A 26,727-nucleotide genomic window follows, 5' to 3' on the forward strand; every position below is an offset into this window, starting at 1 on the left:
ACCGCCCAGAGGTCTCTTAAAGAGATAGTTTTGTGTTAGATACATGGGTTACATTCTCTCCTGCTTAAATCCTGGCAGTGCACCTGAGACACAATCCAAATATCTTGCCTTTCTTGTTCTGCACAGTCAAACAATGATGGGAAGTATGTACAATAGGCTTATATCAGCTGTGAGTCTGTTGTTTTTAGAATAGTGGGGAAGCCAAGGACATAATCATTATCTTTAAGTGGATGAGTTCTAATTCTGCCAGTCCTGTGAGGTTCCACTGGTATTTTGGTAGTGTTTGGAGCAACAGAAGAATTCAGACCATCTCCTCTGGGGAGCTCATTTTGTGAATTTTCCCCATCTCGTGTCTCTTCCAATTCAGTTTCCTGAAAATGAACACTTTCGTTTGGATCAAGCTCTCTTGCCAGACAGTTAAGATCAGACTCCTGGGGTCAAATCAAGTGCAGATTCATTGTCATCTTCATTCTCTCTCTGAGGCTATGTCTAGACTGCAGGCTTCTTTCGAAAGAGGCTCTTTCGAAAGCATCTTTCGAAAGATCCTCTTTCGAAAGATCGCGTCTAGACTGCAGGCGGATCTTTCGAAAGAGAAATCCGCTTTTTCGAAAGAGAGCACCCAGCGAGTCTGGATGCTCTCTTTCGAAGACGGCCTCTTTACATTGAAGAACACCTTCTTTCGAAAGAGGAACTTTCGAAAGAAGGCGTTCTTTCTCGTAAATTGAGGTTTACCGCCATCGAAAGAAAAGCCGCGTTCTTTCGAAATAATTTCGAAAGAACGCGGCTTGAGTCTGGACGCAGGGGAAGTTTTTTCGGGAAAAGGCTACTTTTCCCGAAAAAACCCCTAAGTCTGGACACGGCCTGAGTGACCACTTCAGTGGGTTTCTGTCTAGTTCTGCCATTCACAGGAGTCTCTGACTGGTTATCTTCTGTTCATTTATGAGCAGAGATATAGCCACACAGTCTTACTATGTTCCTATGAAGAATTCAGTTGGGACCATCTCTAGATTCTGCCTGTACTTTATAAAGGGAGATATCGTCTTTTAGCTGCTCTAGTACCACATGTGCTATGGGCGCCCATCTATCTGCAAGTGTCTGCTTGCCTCTAAGACTCAGGTAGTGCACTAGAATCCTGTCTCCTGGTTCAACGGTTGACATAATTATTTTGGCAAACTGACTAACATTTTCCACAAAATGCATAAATAGCCAAATTAAGAAAAATGCTGCTTGAAAATATTTTGTAGTTTGATTTCAGGACATTTCCTTTGTTTATGATGACATGAACTTCACATTTATTAAGCTCTAACTGTTTGACTATGAGCATATACTGTGGTTACATTACTGTTGCATGACTGCCTCCATTTGCCTGACCTCCCCATCCCCATAATTTCCTGCAACTATGAAAAAGTAAATTAACAATACAAAAAGTGTAAAAATAAATAGCTGCCCAAACTATAAAAAATGTGCATATGGAATCCTACCAAGCCTGCTTCTATTTTTCATCTGATGCATCATGCTACCAAAGCACGGGTCACATTGGGCCAGATTTTCAAATACTTAGCACCCACATTGGGGACGGGTTTTCAAGTGAGTGCCATACCCATTTAAGCGTCTAAAATGGGGTCAGATTTTAAGTAGCTCCCGTAGTGACTCATATGCCATGATTTTTCGAAAGAGCTCAGGACTCATTATCTTTTGATATCTGGCCCATTTGGCATGGTTCTGTATCCCCTGAGGCTGAGGGGTTGTGCTGACTGGCTCAGCACTGCCTCGTGTAACTGGGTGAGTGACACCATCAGTCAAGCAGTCAGGGCTATTGAATTAATTAGAGGCATGAAAGTTTCTTGGCTTTCTCCATGACTGAGGCCAATGAGCAATCTCTGCTCCCATGGCTCTTGCTTTCTCTTTGTTTGTTTCCTTGGTTTCCTAGGCAATGCCAGTTATGCTAATGTACATGGAGAGAGATTGTACCTGTTACAGGTAATCAAGGTGTGACAAGATACAGATTTCCTGGCAGGAGTTCATCAAGCAGACATATTTCCCCTCCATGTGAGCTCATGAGCTAGTAATGCAGTGATAAAACCATGGATTGAGATTTGCATTCACTCTTGTGTCCTTTAACATGGTCTAAATTGAGGAGTATGGTAAGCTACTGAGTTGCATGGCTAATTAGAAGCAAAGACATTCAGATGGAGTAAAGCCTGGAGCCTGTGGGCTTGATTCTGTTCTCACAGTCTCATCCATCTAGCTTCTGCAGTACCCCAGATATTCACTACAGGCTCCTTGAACTACAAAGGGGAAAAACATGTGTGGGTTTGTTAGGGTGTTTAAATATTGGTGTGTCTGACTGTCATTATATGGCCAGTTGGATCACAACTTTTGATATGAAACTCAGTTTTGGAAACCCTGTCTTCTGAACCTCAAATGCATTTGAATGCTACTTCATGTTTGCACCTGAACCCATCCGAGTTTTGCATGGCTTCACATTGTTGCCTAACGTTGGCCCAGCTCTGCTTAGGACTTAGAATTTCTGAATCACACAAGGCCAAATTAATCCCAAATGCAGCTCCATTGCAGCACAAGGTCTAGATTTGTTCTCACTTATGAGATAAATAAAAGGATTATGTTGGATGTGAACTTTGCTTAGGTTTTATGTAGAACCTGTAGAACTTTTCTCAGGTTTTATGTAGAACTAAGTAGATTAATAGCTATAAAGGAACTGCTACAGATTTGGAGGTTGGGCCCAGATAAGTTAGAATAAGCATCTGGGCTGCCTACTGTAGCTTTTCCGAAGGCCCAACCAGCGCAAACTTATTTATAGGCATTTCTAGAGTGCTCATCACTGTAATATCAGCAAATTAATAGCACTTCTGAACATAAGGGTCAAGTTGACTCCAGTTGGACAACCAAGTCTTGTCCTTCTTCACTTGCCCAACCAAACACACAGGAAGAGATGGAAATAGACCAGCTATCTTTTCATCCTCTTCTGTGTCATAACCACAAGATCATTCTTGCTTCCTTCATAAATTGGATTCTAAATTTGCACCAGGACCGTTTACACTGATTTGTAGTTCTCATCCAAACTGGAGAGAAAATCTAAGTGAGGAAAAGCCAACAGTTATCTTTTTCTGGAATTTACCTCTGTGCATTGACTCTTGATAGGACACCATCCCCAGGAATAGGCTACTGCAGTGGATTTGGATGCTACAATGCCTTTAAGTCTCTGTCTCTCTTGTCTTCTAGGCTGGACCTTGCGCAGTCACTGGGGCTGACTCAGCTCCAGGTGAAGACTTGGTACCAGAACCGTAGGATGAAGTGGAAGAAAATGGTAAGAGATCAATAGGTTCCCAGCAAGATCTCCAGTTTGATGTCAGAGACCAAGCCTGAGTGGAAGTAAACCTGGGTCTGCATTTGGCTGGCTTTGGCATAAATTCTGCCAGTGAAGCTATGCCGATTTCTACCACCTGAGGAACTGGTCCTGAATTTTGATGTTTGTTGCTGATAACTGATTCCCTGAAAGGCTCACTTAAGTGAAAGTAATATATATATATATATATATATATATATATATATATATATATCTCAGAGGGGTAGCTGTTAGTCTGTAAACTCAAAAACAATGAGTGGTCCTGTGGCACTTTAGAGACTAACCAATAGATATATATAGAACCATGAGCTTTCGTAGGAAAAACCTACTTCATCAGAGGGTCATGGACAGCAATGTGGATTCAAACCAAAGGGATGAAAGGGGTTTGGACAGAAATTTCTCCCTTTGCATTTTTGGCAACCCTAGCATCTTTATTGCTGATGGGAATTGTGGGTACACCTGGACCATCAGGAAACTTCAACTCAGTGAAACTAAGTCCAGTGACATCCCTGCTTCTCACTGCTAAAGCTGTCTTTAACTCTGACCCTGCCTCCACCTCTTGCTGTGCTCCTGCTCCCTGTGGTCTACCCTTTATTTCCTACATGCACTCCCAACTTCAAGCCTTTTTTTTAATGCAGTTTCTCAGTTAATATACACAAAGCCTCCTCCCTGTCCTTCAAAAAGGACATCTAGAATGCCCACCTGTCCAATACACCAGTAATGATAGGTTCTGTATTGTATTGATGGAAAGGAAAGACAGTCATGTGCACTTTGTGCCACTTAGTTCCATTCTGGCTCTGTCACTGACGCACTGCATGACCTTAGGCAAGTTGTTGCCTCTCTTTGCCCAGTTCTCCTGTGTGCGAAATGGAGATGATAGAAGTGGCAGAGCTATTTTGCTGACTCATCTTAGTAGGAAGACCTGATGGGTCTCAGTTTTCCAAAGCAGGAGTGAAAAAGGTTGAGTGTCTAAGGGAAACCAGATAGAAGAAGAAAAAACACACTTTAGAAACTCTGGCTGAGGTCTGATTGTTGTTACTTAAACTAAGAATGAAAGAAAGTCTTAATCAGAGAGCTGAATTTGGACAAGACTCTGTGTGTGTTGAGAGTTGGGTATTGAGACCACTTTACAACCTGTCTTGAACTCTGGACTCTAAATAGAGTCTGAAACATAAGTGTCTGCCGGGTTTGTGCTTGCCTCCATTTAGATTAATTAGACCTCATTTAAGTTCCACTAAGCCTATGTATAACTTAAGTTCCATTTGAGACCTGAAGGCAAATAGGAGGTCAATAGTTCCTAGACCTTCAGCCAGCCCTTTGAACAAGGGTAAATTACATCCTAATGTTACAAGTACCATCGGGAACTTGGTAGACATCGATGGTAGACACTGATGTAGTTCAGAATGGTTCAAATGCCTATTGTTTTTGTTCCAGGTACTGAAAGGTGGACAGGAAGCTCCAACTAAGCCCAAAGGCCGCCCAAAGAAAAACTCCATCCCTACCTCAGAAGAGATTGAGGCAGAGGAAAAGATGAACAGCCAAGTTCAGAAGCAGATGTTGGAGACATCTCAGGCCCAGGAAGAGCCTGAATTGACAGAGAAGAAGACTGAAGTCTCCTTGGAGACGGGAAAGTCCCCAGAGCACACACTGGAGCCCTCCCCAGAGGAGACCACACCCTTGAGCTAAAAGAGGAAAAATAGGAGGGAAAAAAAGGAAAGATTAAAAAAAAAAAAACCTCCCAAAGACTGTGTATAAGTCAGGAGCTTGTGCACTTTGTGCCACTGGGAATTAACCAGCATGGGCAGCTGTGGAACAAAAAAACCCAATGCATAGGATGACAATCTTTCCCTTCCCAAGAGCATGTGTAAGTTCTCTGTGAAGGACAAGGGGGCCTGAGTACTTCTAAATATTCTCCAGAGGAAACAGTGTGTCTAGAAACCTGAGAGAGCCTGGAGACACAGAAAAAGCCCAGGACTCCTTTCATGCCTTGCACGGTGGTTGCGTAGTGCTTATGACCATCTGGGAAGGTTCAGTGTATTTGCTTGACTTTATTCTCACCTTTTAAGGTTGAACTAAAGGACAGAGTACTTAGTCCGGCCTCAAGGCAGTGACTGCCAAGAAAAGGGGAAATTTACAGCATGATTGCTCATTTAACCAGCACTTATTTCTGTTAGGGATGAGCCCAAGCAAAGCAGTTTTTTTTGTCTCTTGGAGGATGCACACACCCAGGGTTTTGGTTCAGCCCATTATAAAGATACATGGTAAGACTCAGCCCCAGGTCAAAATTCAGAGTTCAGACCTCCCTGGGAGGTTTGGGGTGATCAGATCTGGGGTGTGGATCTTTACAAACTTTTATAAAGATAAGAACACTGGATAAAAATATAGCTTGAGATTACGGTTTGGATTTCAAGTTCCTCCAGAGGCTTTGGGCTGCTCAGAACTGGGATTTTTTTTGCTTCAGGTCCATTTCTAATTATTGTGGGGTTTGTATTTTTTTTTCCCAAGGAGCATTTAAATGTTTTCAGGGTTAGGGGAAAGCAATGGACTTAAGAAGTTGCTGAGGAAAGTTTGCATTTGTTTTTAAGACCTGTGTGCCAAGAACAAATATGCATCATGTTTCCTTAAGTCTTGTGGAGGGTGCATTTTGCCTGAAGGCTGCAAGAGATGTATTAAAATAACCTTTATTTTTTAATTAAAATTAAATATATAAATAAGACTCAGTGCCATTTCTCTTCTAAATCCCAGACAGAGGATTTGTCGCACTCACGTGGGCATATACACACGGCATTCAGACTGATTTCTATTAGGCCTGGCTAAGCTGTGCTACTGTTGCTGCCACCCATGTTAGTGTGACTGTCCTACTGTTATACCTGATTAGCTCTCAGTGAGCTATAGCAATGGTTCTCAAAATGCAGTCCCCAGGCTGCCTCCCAGGTGGTCCACAGCTCAAATGCACCCCCAGCTGCTCCCCCATGCAGCCACGAGACTTGGAGCAGCAGCTCCAGCTTCTGGATGTACATGAGTGAGGAAGGTGAAGAAAGCCTCAACCAGACCTGGCTCCCCACTTGCCTCTGCCTCAGTGCCCCCTAGAGCTGCCCCAGCTCCCCACCCACCACCACTGGGTGGCACAGGGACCCTGCACACAGCTGGGACACCCCTGCCTCCACAGGGTTGATGCCCTACCCTCCCCCAATTGCGCACCACTGTTGCTCCACCTGTCCTGGCCCTACTGGCATGCGGGGACCCATGGGTGGCGGGGAGAGGAGGGGTGGGAACAGGCTGTCCCCATGTGTGCGCCGCTGCTGCTCCACCCGCCCTGGTCCTGCTGGCATCACCCTCCCCCCCCCTCTTGGGCTGGGGGAAAAGGAACCAATGGAGTGGGGGAGTCCCCCGAAAGCTGCCTGTCCACTTCTACCGGGCAGTACAGGGACTCCACACAGAGATCCTGCCCCTGCTCATGCACTACTGCTGCTCCGCCCACCCTAGCTTGCGGGGACCCACAGGTAAGGGGGTGGGAACAGGCTGCCTTGATCCCGGGGCCTGGCTAGGACCATCTCTGAGTAGCTACCACCACGCGAGATGGGCCGGGGGATGAGGGGTGTCGAGAGCTGGGGGGTGATGAGGCAGTGGGCAGGTCCCGGGGGAGAAGGAAGTAATGGGGTCTGCCCCCGGTGCCTTTGAGAGCCAACCCTGCTCCCCACCTGCCACCACAGGCAGCACAGGGACCCCGCACAGCACTGGGACCCCCACCCCTGTGGGAGAGTGGGGGCCAGGGATGGGGGCCGCTGGGGCCGGGGTGAGGAGGCAAAGGGTGATTGGGGTCTGGGGTGTGATGGGGTCAGGCTCAGAGATCGTAGGACCCGGGTGCACATGGTGAAGTGTGACCCCTCCCCACAGACAAGGCTTTGCAAGGAGCAGACCCCAGACACTGCCCACAGCTTGACTCATGCCAGGGAGCAGGGCACAGACAGCGGGACAGAGCGCAAGCCCTGGACCGATGCGGTGGGGATAGGCCTGGCCTGTCTCAGGGAGCTCAAGGATGCTGAGGTCAGTCCATTGCTCTGAAATCTCCCCTGCTCTAACAAACTAGACCCTCCCCCCCCTGCTGGGGACAGACCATCCACCCCTTTAGCATCACATCAAGGACCCGAGGTCAGGGTCAACCCACAGTTCTTCCTGAAACCCACCGAACTGTGCAGTGCTGCTTTTACACAGCTCCACCCCAGAGGTGGCTGCATCTGAACACTGAGCAGGGGATCCCTGCCCCACTCCAGCGTTTTTTTTTTTGCTTCTCACTTGTATGGTCCTCAATGGATTTTTCTGTGCTTCAGTGACTTCCGACCCAGAAAAGGTTCCCCACCCTTGTCATAAATAAAACATCGAAACCTTTTGTGTCAGACATAAAATTTTACTAACATGAGAAAGTTAAAATGCTTCTGTTTAATAATTTAAATTAAACCTGTTTAAGAAATTAAATTAAACCCTACCTGCAGCACTAGCAAAAGGGCTCAGGCATAATTAACAGTGAGTTTCCAAAAAGAGAGAAGTAACGTTAATTTGAACCAAGGGGTTTGGTTTGAATTAACGTGTCCTGGTGCACACTTTCACTTTTGAAACAGCTGTTGAGCGGAGTAGCGCACCGGCGGGATCATGCTAATGGAGTGCAGGATATTTAAATCCCCACTTCATTTGCAATTTCGGTTGCCTACATTTGCAGCCCTAGTTCGAAGTAGGAAGCAAGTGTTGACGTACCCACACAGAAAGCAAATTCAACTCAAAAGCAGGGAGAACACTATCAAACCAGTTAATACACTTTAAATTCTGCCTAAATTACTGTGAACTATTAGCTTAACTGGTACAAAACCCATGAAAATTGATGGAAGTCTTTCAATTGATTTTAGTGGGCTTTGACCAGACCCTAAATCCATGGGAAGTTCTGAAGTTTATGCACTCTTACAGGAATAACATACAAGGTTTCTAATGCTTCAGGGAGTAGCCAAGTTAGTCTGTACAGGATAAACTTAAAAAACAACAAATAGTCTGGTAGCACTTTATAGACTAACAAAACATGTAGGTGGTATCATGAGCTTTCGTGGGCACAGCCCACTTCCTCAGATGACCAGAGTTTTGAGTTTAGGATGTGCAGACCCAAAATAATTTCTAATATGATGAGGTATAGAAGTCCCATTCAGAAACTGGCAGGCCAGAAATTAACCCTCTCCTTCTGGCTTGATCGCTTAGCTGCACCGAGCACAGGTTGGCAGGGTAGCCGAGCTGGGCCAGCTGTGTAGAGATAAATGATCTTCTGGCACCTTAAAATAACAGAATGCTGTAGTAACAGGAGGACAGAACATAGTGGGAGTGAGAGTCAAGAACTGGTGGGATGGGGGAAGTGGTTTATTTGCCTTCTCTTCCCTTCAGCTTGACTGAGCCGAGCCACATTTGTGCTGTTCTATAGTGCATGACCTGAAGTCCATCCAGAAAGTCTGTCCATGTGCCATGCCATGTGGGAGGAGGTAGAAGACAAAGGTCTGTCTACCTGGAATGGGAGGAAAACTCCAGGGCTGGAAGTCTAGGCTGGAAGTCTGGGCTGGAAGAAGGAGCAGACTGAGAAGGATGTGAATCTGGAACTAGGACAGATCTGGTTTTAGCCTCCCTTTTAAACCATGTCTGGATGGTCCACAGCTGCTGGGGCAATGGCAAAGTGTAGAATTAAAAGTACAAGTTATCTACCAACAGGAACCTCTATCGCCCCATCAGTGAGAGACGTCCGTCTTCCCCTCCCACCTTCCTTAGTACCACTTGCTTCCCACTTCTGCAGCTTCTTCATAGCACTCAAACGATGCCTCCTGCTGAGCACATAGAAGCTCTGCTTTTGGAGACAAATATGCAGAGATCCCACCTATACCAGTGACCTGTAGGAGAGGCAGTGTGTCCTACTGGACAGGAACACAGGAGATTTGGGCTCTATTCCTCACTTTGCCAGTGGCCTGTTTGAGCCAACCTGTGATGATAGCAACAGAAATCCCCACAGGGGTGCAAGGTTCCCATCCAGAGTTCTGGCTGTGACCCATCTCTTCTATTTTGCTTGAGACACCTGCTCAAAGCCAATCCTACAAGGCCCAGACCTCTTCATGCAAAATACTGAGTTCTCTCAGCTTCCAGGCTGGATCACCAGGTCCTAAACCTCCTCTATACTGAAGACGTATAGTTACTGAAGCATAGTTAGCTGCTCATATAATTTTGTCAAAATGAGTTTTTGTGTTTGGCTTTTTGTTATACCTCTCTCCCCACTTTCCTGTTCTTCCCCCTCATTTCAGGAGCAAAATGGAAAAAAAAGAAAAACAAAATTGGAATAGAAAAAAAGGAGAAAAGAGATGGGGGAAGCAAAATATTAACTGAAAAGAAGAAAATCTGAAAAAAAGTCCGCTTTAGTTTAAAAAATCCAAAGCTTTGTTTATCCATTTCCCATTCTTTTTTTTCTTTACAAAAATCAGATTTTTTTCTAAATATGAAAATTCGAGGAAAAACAAGCTCTTTTGTGAAATGGAGGATGTTGATGGCTTTACTTATTTTCACTCAGATATATACAGTCCCACTGGAGGAGAAGGAATAGAATTCTCAGTACCAGGACTGAATATCTTTATTTCATAGATGCTTGTATGTTGTAAAGCTCTTTGGGCAGAAAGAATCCTGGTCAAAATGTTTTAGCTGTGCCTTCTTGATTTTGGTAATTTCAGTTGTGTTGGGTGCTCAGCCTGAGATAAGTGAAATGAGCCAGAGGTTTATGCTGGTGTCTGCTCTTCTGTGTCTCTGGTTGACATGAGTGCCCTGTTACAATGATGCAGACAAGTCACCTCCTGAGTTTTAGAAAGTGTTAAATACCCACCCTCAAAAAATCTGGTCCCTTTAAGGTGCCTCAGTTTGGCAATTTATGCACAAGAGGTACCCAAAAGAATCACAAATCACTTCTGAAAATGTAGGCCTATCTAAAGTGAAGATGCTCAGATTTGGAGCAGATTTAGGTTAGAATTAAGGGTCTGGTTTCAAGGCTCAGTACACCATTGCTCAAAGTAGCTTAGATGTTGGCGCTAGTAGGGGACCTGTTAGAATGCCCACTCCATCACCCTGCCAATAAAGATCATCCCCCACCATACATGCTTGCCCAGTCTCCCATCTCTCACTTGCCCCAGAATATTTTCCAATCTTTTACACCATGTTTCATTTACATTATTTAGACTTTCTATACTCCCTCCACCTTGCCGATCCAACAGCTCCATTCCTGGTACCTCTATGATCTTCTGTCCCTTGCCTAACTTCCTTACAGGCGGTTCTAGGGCCCACTATCTTTCTTGAAAGCAACTTGGCCTTAGCTCTGTTGGAAGGAGTGGATGGAGGTGTATCCATTTTTTATTCAGGACAGCCTCAAGCTCAAAAGGGACATGGCAGCCATCTCACAGAGGGAAGAATCCCATTGTCAGTAATGGGAAATAGCGGCCATTTTGAATAAGGGCAAACCATGAGATTGAAAAGCATGAGTCAGAAATTAGAAAACCCCTGACTGTGAAAAAGAGTTGGCATCCCTATATATTCCCACTAGTCTCATAGAAGTGAAAGTTCAGAGGGGAGCAGATTTCAATGTGGAGCTTTAAAAGCAAACCTAGGATGTTTTGGGGGCATCTCCAAAATACAGTCTGATGGGAATCCCTCTTTCCTCTGAAGCATGTGCTTGCTATGAGCAGGAATGCTATCCTCAGTCCCTTGCTACATTGTTATTACACCATGCATTGCCGAATCATTGGAATAATAATACTCAGAGTTGCCAATATTGATGGCTTGTACAAAAGTGACTTGACATTTTTTAAATTAAGATTTGAGATTCGACTTGGGACTTGACTCGAAAGTGACTTTAGGGACTTGAGACTCGACTTGAGACTTGAACTGAAGTGACTTGAGACTCGACTTGGACTTGACAATGACGACTTGAAGTCAACACTGATAATACTGTGGCCAGAGCCAATCTTAGGGGCGGGCGAGCTGGGCAGTTGCCCAGGGCTGCTATTTTTAAGGGGACGCCGACAGAGCTGGTCTTAGGCTCTAAGCCAGTGTTAGGCTCTTTTTGTCCTGAATTTTTTTTAAACCATCTGGCAACCCTACAGGTGAGCCAGGTGGTCGCCCAGGGCCACCAATTGGTTAGGACCGGCTCTGACTGTGGCATAGCAATACTTGATATGAACAATATAAGAAGGACCATACTGGGTCAGACCAAAGGTCCATAGAATCATAGAATCCTAGAGCTGGAAGAGACCTCAGGAGGTCATCGAGTCCAGCCCCCTGCCCAAAGCAGGACCAACCCCAACTAAATCATCCCAGCCAGGGCTTTGTCAAGCCGGGACTTAAAAACCTCCAGGGATGGAGATTCCACCATCTCCCTAGGGAACTCATTCCAGTGCTTCACCACTCTCCTAGTGAAATAGTTTTTCCCAATATCCAACCTAGACCTCCCCCACTGTAACTTAAGACCATTGCTCCTCGTTCTGCCACTCGTCACTACTGAGAACAGTCTCTGCATCTTCTCTGGAACTTCCCTTCAGGAAGTTGAAGGCTGCTATCAAATCTGCCTCCCATTCTTCTCTTCTGCAGACTAAATAAGCCCAAATCCCTCAGGGTATGTCTACACTACCCCGCTAGTTCGAACTAGCGGGGTAATGTAGGCATACCGCACTTGCAAATGAAGCCCGGGATTTGAATTTCCCGGGCTTCATTTGCATAAGCCGGCCGGCGCCATTTTTAAATGCCGGCTTGTTTGAACCCCATGCCACGCGGCTACATGCGGCACGGGCTAGATAGTTCGAACTAGCAAGCCATTCCAAACTATCTGTACGCCTCGTACGCCTAGTTCGAACTAGGGTGGTAGTGTAGACATACCCTCAGTCTCTCCTTGTAGGTCATGTGCTCCGGCCACCTAATCATTTTGTTTGCTCTCCTCTGGACCCTTTCCAATGAGTCCACATCCTTTCTATGGTGGGGGCCCCAAAAATGGCCGCAATACTCCAGATGTGGCCTCAACAGAGCCGAACAAAGAGGAATAATCACTTCTCTAGATCTGCTGAGAATGCTCCTCCTAATGCACCTTAATATGCCATTAGCCTTCTGGGCTACAAGGGCACACAGGATATGAGTCAACAGCTTCTCATCCACTGGAATCCCCAGGTCCTTTTCTGCTGAACTGCTACTTAACCAGTCTGTCCCCAGCCTGTAACAGTGCTTGGGATTCTTCCGTCCCAATGCAGGACTCTGCACTTGTCCTTGTTGAACCTCATCAGATTTCTTTTGGCCCAATCCTCCAATTTGTCTAGGTCACTCTGGGCCCTAGCCCAGGGTTCTGTCTTCTGACAATGATCAATGCCAGGTGCCCCAGAGGGAGTGAACAGAACAGGTAATCCTCAAGTGATCCCTCTCCTGTCATCCAGTTCCAGCCTTTGACAAAAGGAAGAAAGCCTGCTGAGGCTGCTGTGATCTGTTTGTGCCAAGAGAGAAAGGTGTGCTGCTGGCTGCTGCCAGTTGAACAAATGGAGCTAACCCTTCCAGTCTGTTCCAGCACATGCACATCCATTACCTGCTGGAAACACTAGGGCTATTGTTTTGTCAAACAACCTAAGGCAAGAGGAGGGTAAGTTGTTCCACAAGTAGCAGGGAGCTACTTGCAGCCACAGGAGGTCCAGGGCCAACTTAGCTTTTTGTCTTGCTTTTGGTGGTGAGCAAGAATGTTTAAAACAATTCATTAGACAAAAGAGTTTTCTAGAGAAGAAGCTGGGTTCTTAGAGAAGAAGCTGTTGTCAGAGTACAGGCACTAGCAGCAGCAACATTTGGGTGAATGCTTCCTACAGCTCCATCAAGGGGTAGAAACCAACACACCAGAGACAGAAACACTTCGCATGTCTATTAAAATCCTTCCCAAGCGCTGGTAGGGTAATAGAGTTCATGGCCATTTATGTGCTCAGAGTTGTCAGTTAGCAGTGTTACCTGCACTTGGAAATTCATGGCAGCACTGAAAGAACTCTCATCTTCCTGCTTCAAAAGTGCAGGCCTCTGACATTTCAGCTAAAGGAAAATCTTCAATAGCAGTACAAGGCCAATGAATCAGCCCATATGCATATGTAACCCACATGCTTTAGGGTGCTGCATTTTACTTTGTTTCTTCACAGGATGGGGAGAGAAATAGTGGGGTGTTCAGGGCACAGGTTTTGGAGTGTGTGTGTGCGGAAGGGGGGGAACAGGGCACAGGGTTTGCGAGGGGGATTACTGGGGCCACCCGTAGCAGCGAGGGTGGTGCTGTTCAGGTGGGGGCTTCTCCCAGGGATTCAAATCCAACTATCTAATTCAAAGCCTTGTTTGCTAAAGCAAATTTAAGGTATTTTAAAAAAATATTCTTAACCAGAAGTGGTTGAAAAGTGAAAACCCCTTCTCATTCAGACAAAAAATTAAAATTTCAAAGACATTTTATAGCATTTTAAAGGAATCTGTGTTTTGCTTTTTAAAAATGTATCATGATTTTTTAAAATCCCCCACTTTTTTTGAAAATATTATGGAAAGATATTGAAAAGAGGATTTTTAGTTATGCATTTAACAAAAATAGAAGGAAAAATTCCAAACTTCAACAAATTTTAACATTAAAAAAAAACTAATTTTCAACACAGAAAACTTTTGCTTGAACCATTTCAACTAGCTCTATTCCTAACTCTAGTCCCAGTCCTGCAATTAGATTTGTGCAGATGAAATCTGGCATTTGTGCAGAGCCACATTCACATTAAGAGGGTTTTTAATAAAAAAAAGAACACCTCAACCAATTGGGCACCTCATCTGACTGTGTGACAGGTGCTGTTGCCATGTGTAATCCCTTGTATCAAAACAAGGTTGTTAGGCTAATGGAAACAATTCTCTCCCACCAACAACTAAGTTCTCTTTGCTGAATTTGGACCAACATTTAAACTAAAACTAAAAAGTATTACTAAAAATAGGGATATTTGCTACTCTGGAACATATCAGGGGGGCTCTGTGTATTCCTCGCCTCCCATACCATTGCTCACTTCTCCCCTGGTGGATAGGTGGAACTAACCATTGGTGAGCCCCTCATGGCTGGACATGGTGGGACAGCTCTTGTCCTGTCTAGCATTCCTTGCCGACAGTCACTGTCCTGTGGCAGTCTGCCTCTTCTTGCAACTCAGCCTCCACAACTCCTTTTGAGTAACTGACAAATTAATAATTCCAAAAGCTTGTGTCCAGGCAGTAACTCGTGACTTGAGGCCCAATAGTTCACACTCTCTTCTCTCAGGTCTCTGAATTGTGCTTGCCCTTTCAGGTGAGGGGGGACCGCCTGCCACTTCCTCCAGTGGCTGGTTGGGAAACCAAGGCTCTCTGACTACCCAGGTTCCAGCCCAGAGTCCCTAGGACGAGCCACCAAGGTCTGTTCAGTCAGACGTCACACCGCTGCCTTCTACCATTAGCCTTTTTTTGGCCTTTTTTCTGAGCCCTTTTCTGGGCTCTTTGTAGTGGCAGCACAGCTGGGGCTTCTCCTCACAGATCTGGTTCCTGTCCTTGTGTCAGGGTTAATCAGAGGAGCTTGTTCCAGTCACTAAGGGTGCATCTACACTGTGCCCTTATCTTAAAATAAGCTATGCAATTTGAGCGATGCAATTTGTGTAGTGTATTTTGAGTTAATTTCAAAATAGCTTTTTTCTAAATTTGGCGCTGTCCACACAATGCCAAAGTTTGAAATAGAGCGCTATTCCAAAGCATCCCTTAATCCTCGTGGAATAATGTTTACAAGGATGTCGGAATAGTGAGCCTGTTATATTTAGACGTAATGGGCTTGCTCAAAAGATGTGGAATAGCCTTTTCAGGATACTCCCGGGATCCCAAAATAGTTCTACAGTGTAGACACATTGGCCAGGGATCTTTGTTTTTTAGTGCTCTGATACTGACTTCCTTCTGTCCTTGCAACCCCTCCAGTCTCAATTTGAATGCCTCTTAGGCTTTACCCACTGCTTCTTGGATTCACCGCCAGCAGCTTGCAGCCCCCAGCTTGGGTAGCCTCCCCTGAGGTTAAGAAAACCAAGACAGGACATGCAGGATGGTCCTGGGCCTACAAGACTGGACAGCTGGATATGTGTTCTGAGCACCTTGCAGACTTCCTGGGACAACTACCTCAGGAAGGGATGATCTTGGAAAAGCTGGGACAGCAGCAACCCTACTCCAAACTTCATTGCCCCCAGCCTCCTCCTGGCTCAGGATCCTCCGGCTCTACCTCCAGGCTGTTCCCAGCCTTGCCACCTCTCACACAGGTCTCCTCCCAGGCCTCCTGAAATTGCTTTCCTCCTTCCTTCATGAAGGCCCAGCTCCACTCCAGCTGGGTTTGATCACCAATTATGCCTGACAGCCAGTGGCTCAGATACCCGTTAACGTATGGTTAACTAGAGTGGGATTTATGCCTGACACCCTCATGCTAGGGGCTCTACGTGCCCCCAGTCCCACTTTTCTCTCTATTCTCACATATCAGGGGCCCCATTTTTCCCTGTCAGGGGTTCTGCATGCGCCTCTTTTCCCCTACAGAAGAGGGTCTGTGTGGACCACCATTCTCCCATTTCACTCATGCCCTGACATGGCTAGAGCTGCTTGTGCCCCTTTCCTCCATGTCCCACATTCGCCTAATTCCATCTTTTCCTTCATTCCTGCTTTCCTCCCTATAGCAAATTCCCCCATTCTTCTTCCTGCTAGGGGTTTTGTGTCACCCATTCCCTCAGTGCCAGATTAAGACATGCGGAGGCCCTAAGCTATGTCAAGTTTGAGGCCCCATAGCATGACCCCCAAAATGAATTTTTTGGTATTTAGAGCCCCTCAGAATCCGAGGCCCTAATATATAGTTTACTTAGCTTGTGCCTATATCTGGCACTGCATTCCCTGCTCCTCCCATTGCTGGGTTATGCCTCTTCCATTCCTTTCCCCATCACACTAGGTGCACCTATAGTCCTCCACCCATGCCAGGTGATCTGCATGCCCCCCCCCCCTTTCCAATTTTCCCCTCAACAGCCCCACTCTTCATTCTGCCACGATTACTTCTTTCTGCCTGGGAGATAAATCGTTCATGACGTCAACATTTGTAATTTGTATCAGAGCAAGAGCAGAACTGAGATGGGGGTACTGTGATGCTTAAAACTCGTGGGCTATGTCTAGACTGCCCCCTCACGTGCAAAAAATATGCAAATGAGGCAAAGCATGGAATATTGCCGCTCCTCATTGCCATAATTAATGAAGCTCTGTTTTTGCACAAGAGGCTTTTGTGCAATAAACCCCTCTTGCGTAAGAGCTGTTCTGCATTTTTTTCAGGAAGAATGGGCTCTTGTGCAAGAGGGGGGTTCCTGTACAAAAAGGAGCTGTGTAGATGGCTCCTTTCTGCGCAAAAGCCTTTTGCGCAAAAACGGAGCCTAACTAATTATGCAAATGAGGTGAGGTGATATTCCACACTTTGCCTCATTTCCTTTTTTTTTGCACAAGAGATGGCAGTCTAGACATAGCTCACATGGCTGCCATCCACATGTTCTATCAGCTATAAACAGCAACCAGATGCTAGGGGCTCTGTGTGTCCTCCCAAATCAATATGGTTCCGTCCCCTGCTACTTAGAATATTACCTGAAATTTTGGAATTAGTGGGGCGTGGTATTCAGACATTATTGCATTGCAGACAGATAGAGAAATGCCACAGAGCTGAGTGTAAAACCTTGCTTTGCCTAGCAAATTAGCCTATGAAATGCAATGCCACATGATCTTACTGGACTCAGAGATGTAATAGGATTCAGCAGTGGATCAGATATTCATAAAAACAACAGGAGCATCAATGGTTACATCAGGCCCATTAAAATGCTCTCCTGAGGATTAGGAAGACATCTTGGTCAGCTATTGGGACATTGTGTTATTCCAACAGCAAGACAGCTCTCCACAAGAACCATGTTCTATCAACTATAAACAGCAACCAGATGCTAGGGGCTCTGTGTGTTCTCCCAAATCAATATGGTTCCGTCCCCTCCTACTTAGAACATTACCTGAAATTTTGGAATTAGTGGGGCGTGGTATTCAGACATTATTGCATTGCATGTGGTTTGGCAATTCAATGGGCTGTTTGTGATTCTTCTCTTCAGTACACAAGGAATTACAGAGTATGTTATGCTCCATTATCTCAGTAATCTTCCAAGCAGCTGCCTCTAATCCTTAAGGAACAAACTATGGATTTGCAAGCATGACTGCAATTCACAAATAGATACCTTGCACCAATTTGCGACATCATTGCAAATCAGATATACTGGCAATGGGTACGCGGACAAGGAGATAACTATTGGTTGCAATGAAGTTACTCCAGATTCATACAAGTACAGCACAATTCCAACTATTCACCCAATCCTTTCCCTTTTAAGCATTCATAGATCAGTCAGAAAGCTGGAGTACTTCTGCACACCCTTGCAACCAGTTTGAATGACAATCTCCTTGCATACTTCCCAATGATTTTTTTTAGCTCTCTGGCTTTGTTACATTTTTCCTCGTCCCCTCTATTTATTTTTGTTGCAGATTTACTAGGCACACAGATAAGTGCCATTTAGCTTTGCAGAACTGTCATCACCAGCACTTTCTGAATGGGATCATTCACTGACAAACAATTTAAACACTAAAATGAGGGGTAGGAATTTACTGCCACGGGTCAACAAAGAGAGGCCAAGATCAACTGAAACTTAGATGTATTTCTCCTAGAATATAGAATTGTGCGGAGGACACTGAGGTTTTTTTAAATTTACCTTCACACATCAAATGTAATGCCGCTTTGTAGATACTCTGTCTAGAATGAATGCCTTGGGTTTTATCTGCTAGCAAGCATGGGATCTAAAAATATTAATAGATAGGCAATCATGCACCTGCTAATAAGAGCAGTGGGAAAATATATATTCAGTCATGCAATCATGTTCTCCAATAAAATTTGAGCCTTTCATCTACTTTCAGCCCACTGAGGCCACCACCAACAGTCAGTTCAAGGCAGTGAAGTTATTTGAAAACGACACAAAGTCGAGTGAATAAGACAATAAGCCCGTGTGACATTCTATATCGTGGGGAGTGTCCGCTCACGCTGTTGCTCTCATTTGTGTATAATTATGCTCTTGCATATAAAGCATGACATGAGAGCTATCAGGGGAAAGGTATCTGTTGAAAGTGATTTTCTTATTTAAATATATAATCTCATTAATGCATATGAAGTTATGAAAATGTGTTGTAGAGTTGTTACTCAAATATTGTGTGGGTTTGGGAGGTACCTAGATACTTGTTCTCCAGAGACAATGAGACTTATAATTACTTAAAATCTATCTTTTATAATAAGTAAATTTGTTTATCTTTGCCAGTGAGTTTGCCTGAAGTGTCTGATAATTTGTTAAGGTTTCGCAAAGGCTGGTGTGTATCAGTGTTCCCTCTAATCTTCTACATCCATGTGTGGATTTTTCCCCATCCCTGTGCAGAATACATTTGTACGTGCACTGAGGCATGTACAAATCCGCACCACCAAAACCAGTAAAAACACAAACCTAGCTGTGAGTGCTCTGCTTATCAGCCAGACACCATTTGAATCTCTTCTGAGTGGCTGCACAAGTGCACAGCTTACAGGGAGCTCTGGTGTTTAGCTACTTTCCGTTGATGAAGTGGTGAACCAGTTAACAATTTACACTGCTCCTCTTGTACATTTCTGAGGCTATATCTAGACTGCAAGCCTCTTTCGAAAGAGGCTCTTTCGAAAGATACTTTCGAAAGAGCCTCTTTCGAAAGAGAGCATCTAGACTGCACGTTGAACTTTCGAAAAAGCGGCTTGCTTTTTCGAAAGAAAGCATCCAGTGAGTCTGGATGCTCTCTTTCGAAGAAGCCCTATTTACATTGAAGAACGCCTTCTTTCGAAAGAGGAACTTTCGAAAGAAGGCGTTCTTCCTTGTGAAATGAGGTTTACCACCATCGAAAGAAAAGCCGCGTTCTTTCGATTTAATTTCGAAAGAACGCGGCTTGAGTCTGGACGCAGGGGAAGTTTTTTCGGAAAAAGGCTACTTTTCCCGAAAAAACCCCTGAGTCTGGACACAGCCCGAGGTACAAGGCTGGGTGCTGAGGGGACTGGCAGGAAATCAGCCAATGGAAGCTGCCTGTTTGCAGGGCAGGCAGCGCGCAAGCCTCGTGCCTTGCCCCTGGCTTGTGGTGGCACTCAGAGAGACACATGGCCCCCACAACTGGCCACTCTGGGGGTGGGGAGGCACGAGGCTTGCGCGCTGCCTGCCCCGCAAACAGGCAGCTTCCATTGCCCATTGGGCTGCTGGCCTGAAGTCACCTAGGTAAGCGCCTCCTGGCCAGAGCCTGCACCTGGCACACAGCCCCACCCTCTCTTGAATCCTCTGCCCTCCCTCCTGCATCCCTACCCCATGTAAGTGATACCCTCTGCACCTCTGCTCCTGCACTCATGCCCCCTCCCCAGACGAAGGATGTTAAGTATCGGGTAACTGACTAATTGAATAGGGCTGTTGCTACACTTCAAAGGACTCCCCCGCTTATCCCAGGCTCCACATGACTCTGCCACTTTGAAATGCCACCGTGGTGCATGCCCTTCCCAGGGGAATGCCCTATCCCCAAGGCCACTCAAGAACCCACCCCCTACCTACCTTTAGAGGGTCCCTTATCCTGCTTTCCTAATGCATTTCGAAGCATCAGTGCTGCACGGAGCCCAGGGTTAGCTGGGGAGTCCTGGGCTCCATGGGGCACTGCTGCTTTGAAGCACTCCCCTCTTGATAGAGGCAGAAAGGGCCGGGAGAAGCAACTAGTGAACTATCCTGTCGACTATCCAATAATCATTTGCTTATCAGATAGTAGATTAGTCTTTCACTTCCCTACCCCAAACCCTGCACTCCAATCCCCTGCCCTAAGTCACAACCCCCTTCTGCCTTAGGTCACAACCCAAAACCCTACACACACTACATTATCCCTATACCCCTCCTCCAGGTCATAACCCCCTCCCAGACCCTACTGCCCCTCCTACAGGTCAGAGTACTGTCCTGCACCCATGCCCCCTCCCAGATCCTGCATCCCCTTCTGCATCCCATTCCCTTGCCCAGGTCACAAGCCTTCCATATTTCACACCCCCTCTGCCCTCCCTCCTGCACCCATGCCCCTCCTTCATCCAAACTCCCTTCCATATTTCACATCCCCTCTGACATGCTAATCCTTCATTCTTCTCCCAGCTTGCTTCTGCACCCAGTCTCCATCCCCGACCCCACACCTCTTCCATTAATATCATGGAAGAGTGCGGTCCTTGACCACTTACCAAATTCTTGGAGTGGTTCCCACCAAACACTACTGCCTACCCTTGTGATATACTATCAGTTATTCCATATACTATTTATCATGTCTTGTTTTATTCATCTCCTCTTAGATAAATAATCCAAATCTTTGCAGTCTCTCTCCCTAGGGGAGCTTCTCCAGGCCTCAAATGATTCCTGTAGCCTGTTTCTGCTTTATATGATTTGAGATGGTGTGACCAGAAGTGAACACAATATTCCAGGGAAGTATATTTGTTAATTACATAATGGTGTTATAATTCAGCACCCAGGTACCTCAAAAGTAGCAGCACTTTAACAATGGGCTATATATACCTGCTGAGTTTTCCATGGGAATTTGGTGAGCAAATCTCTTAGGGTATGTCTACACTAGCCCCCTAGTTCGAACTAGGGAGGCTAATGTAGGCATTCGAAGTTGCAAATCAAGCCCAAGATTTAAATATCCTGCCCTTGATTTGCATCTTCCCGGCCAGTCGCCATTTTTGAAATTTACAAGTCCGGACTAACTGCCCACGTCTACACGTGGCAGGGATCCAGTATTTCGAATTAAAGTCCCTAAATCAAACTACCTATAAACCTCCTTGCAGGAGACGCGGGCAGTTAGTCCACACTTGTAAATTTCAAAAATGGCGACCGGCTGGGAAGATGCAAATCAAGCGCGGGATATTTAAATCCCGGGCTTGATTTGCAACTTCGGATGCCTACATTAGCCTCCCTAGTTCAAACTAGGGGGCTAGTGTAGACATACCCTTAGACAGTTTTGAAACTCTCTGCTATAATTTGTAAAATATTTTGGGACCCAATAGTATGAAAACAGCTGTAAAAAAATAGGGTTGTTGATTAATCAGCATTAATGCAATTAACAAAATTAATAGTGATTAAAAAATAATCATGATTAATCATAGTGTTAATCACACTGTTAAACAATAGAATGCCAATAGAGTGTTAACTGAAATTTATTAAATATTTTTTTATATTTTTCCACATTTTCAAATGCATTGTTATCAATTACAACACAGAATACAAAGTGCATAGTGCTTACTCTGTATTATTTTTGATTATACTCACTTACATGGTAAACATGATAAACAAAAGAAATAGCATTTTCAGTTCACCTCATACAAGTGCTGTAGTGCAATTTCTTTATCGTGAAAGTGAAACTTATAAATGTGGATTTTTTGTTGCATAATTTCATCCAAAACCAAAACTATGTAAAACTTTACCACCGACAAGTCCACACAGTTCTACTTCCTGTTCAGCCAGTCACTAAGAGAAATAAGTTTGTTTACAATTACGGGAGATAATGTTACTTACTTCTTATTTACAATGTCTTCTGAAAGTGAGAACATGCATTTGCATTGCATTTTTGTAGCTGGCATTAGAAGGTATTTACATGCCAAATATGCTGAACATTCCAAGGAACATGCTTCACAACTGATGAAACTCATTAAAAAATAATGCATTTGTTGAACTGCTGGCAGGAGAACTGTATGTTTCCTTCTTTCATTCTGTCATATATTTCCTGTTATAGCAGTCTCAGATGTTTACCCACCACATGTTGTTCATTTTAAGAACACTTTCACTGCAAATCTGACAAAATGCAAACTTGGTACCAATGAGAAAATGATTTCTGAAGTTAGGTACTGCACTAGACTCAAGGTTTTAAGCATATGAAGTGCCTTCCAAAATCTGCATCGGTCTGCACTGCTTTGGAATAGTGTCTAGCAGACTCTGTCATCGGCATTAATGCATATCCTCTGAAATGGTGGTTGAAATATGAAGGGACATACAAATCTTTAGAATATCTGGCATATAAATATTTTGTGAAGCGGCTATAACTGTGCCATATGAATACCTGTTCTGCCTTTCAGATAACATTGTGGACAAAGAGTTGGCAGCATTACCTCCAACATTGGCAGCATTACCTCCAGCAAATGTAAACAAACTTGTTTGTTGATTGATTGGCTGAATGAACAGCAGGACTGTGTGGACTTTGTAGGCTCTAAAGTTTTACATTGTTTTATTTTTGACTGTGTTTTTTGTACATAATTTTACATTTGAAATTTCAGAGAGGTGCCATGTTACTCTGTATCTACAAAAACAATGAAGTGTCCTTTGGCACCTTAAAGACTAACAGATTTATTTGGGCTTAAGCTTTCATGGGTAAATACCACTTCATCATATGCAAGCAGATGCATCAGAGGATGAGATTTTTACCTACAAAAGGTTATGCCCAAATAAACCTGTTAGGCTTTTAAGATGCCACAGGACTCCTCATTGTTTTTTCCCAATAAAAAATACTGCACTACAGCATTTGTTTTAGGTGAAATGAAAAATACTATTTTTTTACAATGCAAATATGTGTATCAACAATAGATATAAAATGAGCACTGTACACTTCCTATTTTGTGTTGTAATTTAAATCAAATTATTTGAAAATGTAGAAAACATCCACAATATTTAAATAAATGATTTTCTATCATTACTTAACATTGCAATTAATCATTTGATTAATTGTGATTAATTTTTAATCATAGAATAAATCAAGATTATTTAATCACTTACCTGTCCTACTGGAAATGTAACATTTCTTGCCAAAAGTTCATTTAAAACAGGACTTGGTATAGAGCCTTTAGGAACAGTCTGTAAGGAGTTGACCAAGTGGTGAATAAAGGAGATGGCCTAAGATTTCCCATCTTTCACTTCTATGATGCAACAACCCTATGGATCTGTCTGCTTTTTTCCCTAGTGAAAGTTTTATCTTTAGCTGATTCTGGGATACTGCCAGGCTTACATCTCATTATACATGGCAGATCAAGTTGTATGGTAAAGATGACAAAAATAACAATTTTTTATTTTTCATTCCAAAGCAATTCCAAATCATCATGCAAATCCTCTTGACTAATACAGTCAGATTTGGAGTTAATCCTTGTCTGCTTGGTATATTTGCATGTAGGTATTTAAAAGATTGAAATGGACACTATTATCTCCCATAGGGCCTCATTTCATAACATACCTTGGAAACACAATCTGATGGAGGAAGATGAGACACAACAGCTTCTCTATAGCAATCAGCTTTAATTCTACTCTCCTTACAGTGTAAAATTAACGAAAACAAGGCCTCCATGCCCTTATAGAGAACATTTGGCTTCAAATTTCTTTACAGATATTGATTAAGTTGAATATTACACTGATGAGGTCAGTCAAACATCCATTTTACAGATGGAAAAACCAACATCTACACTGCAGCGTTATTTCAAAATAACTCATGTTATTTTGAAATAACAGAGTGAGTGCACATCTACACAGTAAGCCCATTCATTCAAAATTATTTCGAAATAACGGCTATGTCTACATTACACCTCAAGTGTGTTTTTGCACAAGAAAATCTACAGTCAATCGACAGAACAGAGGGTTTTTTGTGGTGTAGGTATACCTTCTGCTATGAGGCATAACTCCTTTTTGTGCAAGAGTTCTTGTGCAAAAAGGTGCGTGTGGACGCTCAACAAGGGTTTCTTGTGCAAAAAGAGCCTATCAGAAAAAGCACAGGTGCTCTGATGGCCATGCTGTGAATGGCAATCAGAACTTTCTTACACGAGAGTGTCCATGCAGTGTAGACGCTCTCTTGCATAAAAGCACATCACTTTGCAGTTTTAGATCAGTGAAAAAGCTTCTTGCACAAAAACCCTGCAGTGTAGACAAAGCCATTGGCTACGTCTAGACTGGCATGATTTTCCGCAAATGCTTTTAACGGAAAAGTTTTCCGTTAAAAGCATTTGCGGAAAAGAGCATCTAGATTGGCACGGATGCTTTTCCGCAAAAGCACTTTTTGCAGAAAAGCGTCCGTGGCCAATCTAGACACGGTTTTCCGCAAAAAAGCCCCGATTGCCATTTTCGCCATCGGGGCTTTTTTGCGCAAAACAAATCTGAGCTGTCTACACTGGCCCTTTTGCGCAAAAGCTTTGCGTGAAAGGACTTTTGCCCGAATGGGAGCAGCATAGTATTTCCGCAAGAAGCACTGATTTCTTACATGAGATCGTCAGTGTTCTTGTGGAAATTCAAGTGGCCAGTGTAGACAGCTGGCAAGTTTTTCCGCAAAAGCACCTGCTTTTGCAGAAAAACTTGCCAGTCTAGACACAGCCCTTATGTATAACCTGAGGCTGAGATCTCATCAGAGCTTATAAACTAGAGTTCACATGGATGGCGGTTGAGTGGGAGATCTCCAAGGAAAACTCCAGAGAAATGCTGCAGTAGGCAGTGTCTGAGAAAATGGGTGGCATTCCTTCCTTTGATCCAGACTGAACCCATATCCTGGCATGCTAGTGGTGCTGTGCTGGTTTTTGGGTGTTCATAGCCGTTAATGATTTCATGGCACATTTAGCACAAGTAGGAGTGTTTCTCCTGGCCAAATTCTAACTCTCAGTCACTTTGCCTATCTACATTCCACCTGCAGCTTAGAATGAAAGTGGTTTTCTTCACTTCTTGCCCAAAATACTGTGCAGTTTTAGAACAGTGATGTTGACAGAACAGATCTGTTCTAGGATCCATCACCATCTGGTATTCTGCCTGTGACAAGGGCCAGTACCAGATGCCTCAGGGGAAAGCGCAAGAAACTTCATAGTAGGCAGATATTAAATCAATTTCCCTCCTTGAAGGCTTTAACCTAACTTCTAGTTAGGTTTAATTCAGAATTATGCTTAATTCAGAAGCATAACAACCCTGGATATTCTTGTTATCACTATAAATGTCCAGTTACTCTTTGGATCTTGCTAAATTGTTGGTATCATGTGGCAATGAGTTCCATAGTCTATGATGTGGATGCTTCTTTGTAGTTGTGCTCTACCCGGGAGATTTCTGCATTTCAAAGATGGGTATATGATCCTTGTATGGATAGCTTCTCTTGAACCTTTGGATGCTATAGACTCCTCTCTTACACAGATGTAATGCCACTGTAACTCCTGATTGACAACAAGTGACAGCAGACTCAGACTCTAAATACTGTATGATTGCTGGGGTGATTATTATGAATAAGGTTCTAATTTTATCCTGGCTTTTGCAAGAGCTACAGATAGTTTGGCATAACAACAGGCTGCATATTAAAAATAGAAGAGGCTGTTAAAGCGATTGTTTATGGTCCTCTTCTATTCAGCTGCATTTTTAAAAAAACATGAGCAGAAGAGGAGAGAAATCCACATTTGCCTTATGAATTAATAAGAATAAATCATTGTGACTGTTCTTATTCCCTTTGGGAAAGACAGAGTTATTCTCCTTCCTTCACTGGGTTTCTGAATGGAGATGAAATTAATATGGCTGTGTCCATATAACTACTTCTATTTATAGGGCACAATCCCTTGTTGTGTCAAAATAACTGTATTTGTGCACCAGTCGCATTCTCAATAGAGTTAATTAACACTTGGTACAGAGAAAGAAAAGGCAACAAAAATGAATTTTGGCAGGGGCTGGAGTAGGGATGTTAAGGACTAGTCGACTATCCGATAAGCAAATGCTTATCAGATAGTCGACAGGATAGTCGACTAGTCACTTCCCTCCACCCTTGCTGCCCCTATCAGAAAGAGGCAGCAAGGGGGGAAGAGGGAGGTACTGGGCTCTGTGTGGCACTGGTGCTTTGAAACGCCGTGGCGGAGTTTCAAAGGGGCAGCACTGCACAGCTGATCCCAGGCTCAGTGCAGCACCCGGGATCAGCACTGCAGTGCTGTCCCTTTAAAATGCCGCGGCAGTGTTTCAAAGCATCACCTCCGTGTAGAGCCTGGGGTAAAAAATGCATTGATTATTCTATTAGTGAATTACCCACTATTTAACATCCTTAGGCTGGAGACGTAATGGCTGTGGTTTTTAAAATTATATTAAATTATTTTTTTTAATTCCATGCAATAGAGGAAGAAATGGACATATTGGGTGCAGCTACACTGCACCAGAGGTTGAAATAAGACATGCAAT

General features: G+C 44.1%; 1 protein-coding gene across 1 annotated transcript in view; it reads left to right on the forward strand.

Moving 5' to 3' along the window:
- BARX2 (BARX homeobox 2) overlaps window positions 1-6,083 on the forward strand; it is a 50,053-nt gene extending 43,970 nt beyond the window's left edge. The window contains exons 3-4 of the mRNA XM_006111169.4: window positions 3,244-3,328; window positions 4,802-6,083. Coding sequence (XP_006111231.1) covers window positions 3,244-3,328; window positions 4,802-5,053 — 337 coding nt within the window. The 3' untranslated portion in view covers window positions 5,054-6,083. The remainder of the gene's footprint in view (window positions 1-3,243; window positions 3,329-4,801) is intronic.
- Window positions 6,084-26,727: the final 20,644 nt, after the last annotated feature.

The sequence above is a fragment of the Pelodiscus sinensis genome, chromosome 26, assembly GCF_049634645.1.
Source record: "Pelodiscus sinensis isolate JC-2024 chromosome 26, ASM4963464v1, whole genome shotgun sequence".
NCBI lineage: Eukaryota > Metazoa > Chordata > Testudines > Trionychidae > Pelodiscus > Pelodiscus sinensis.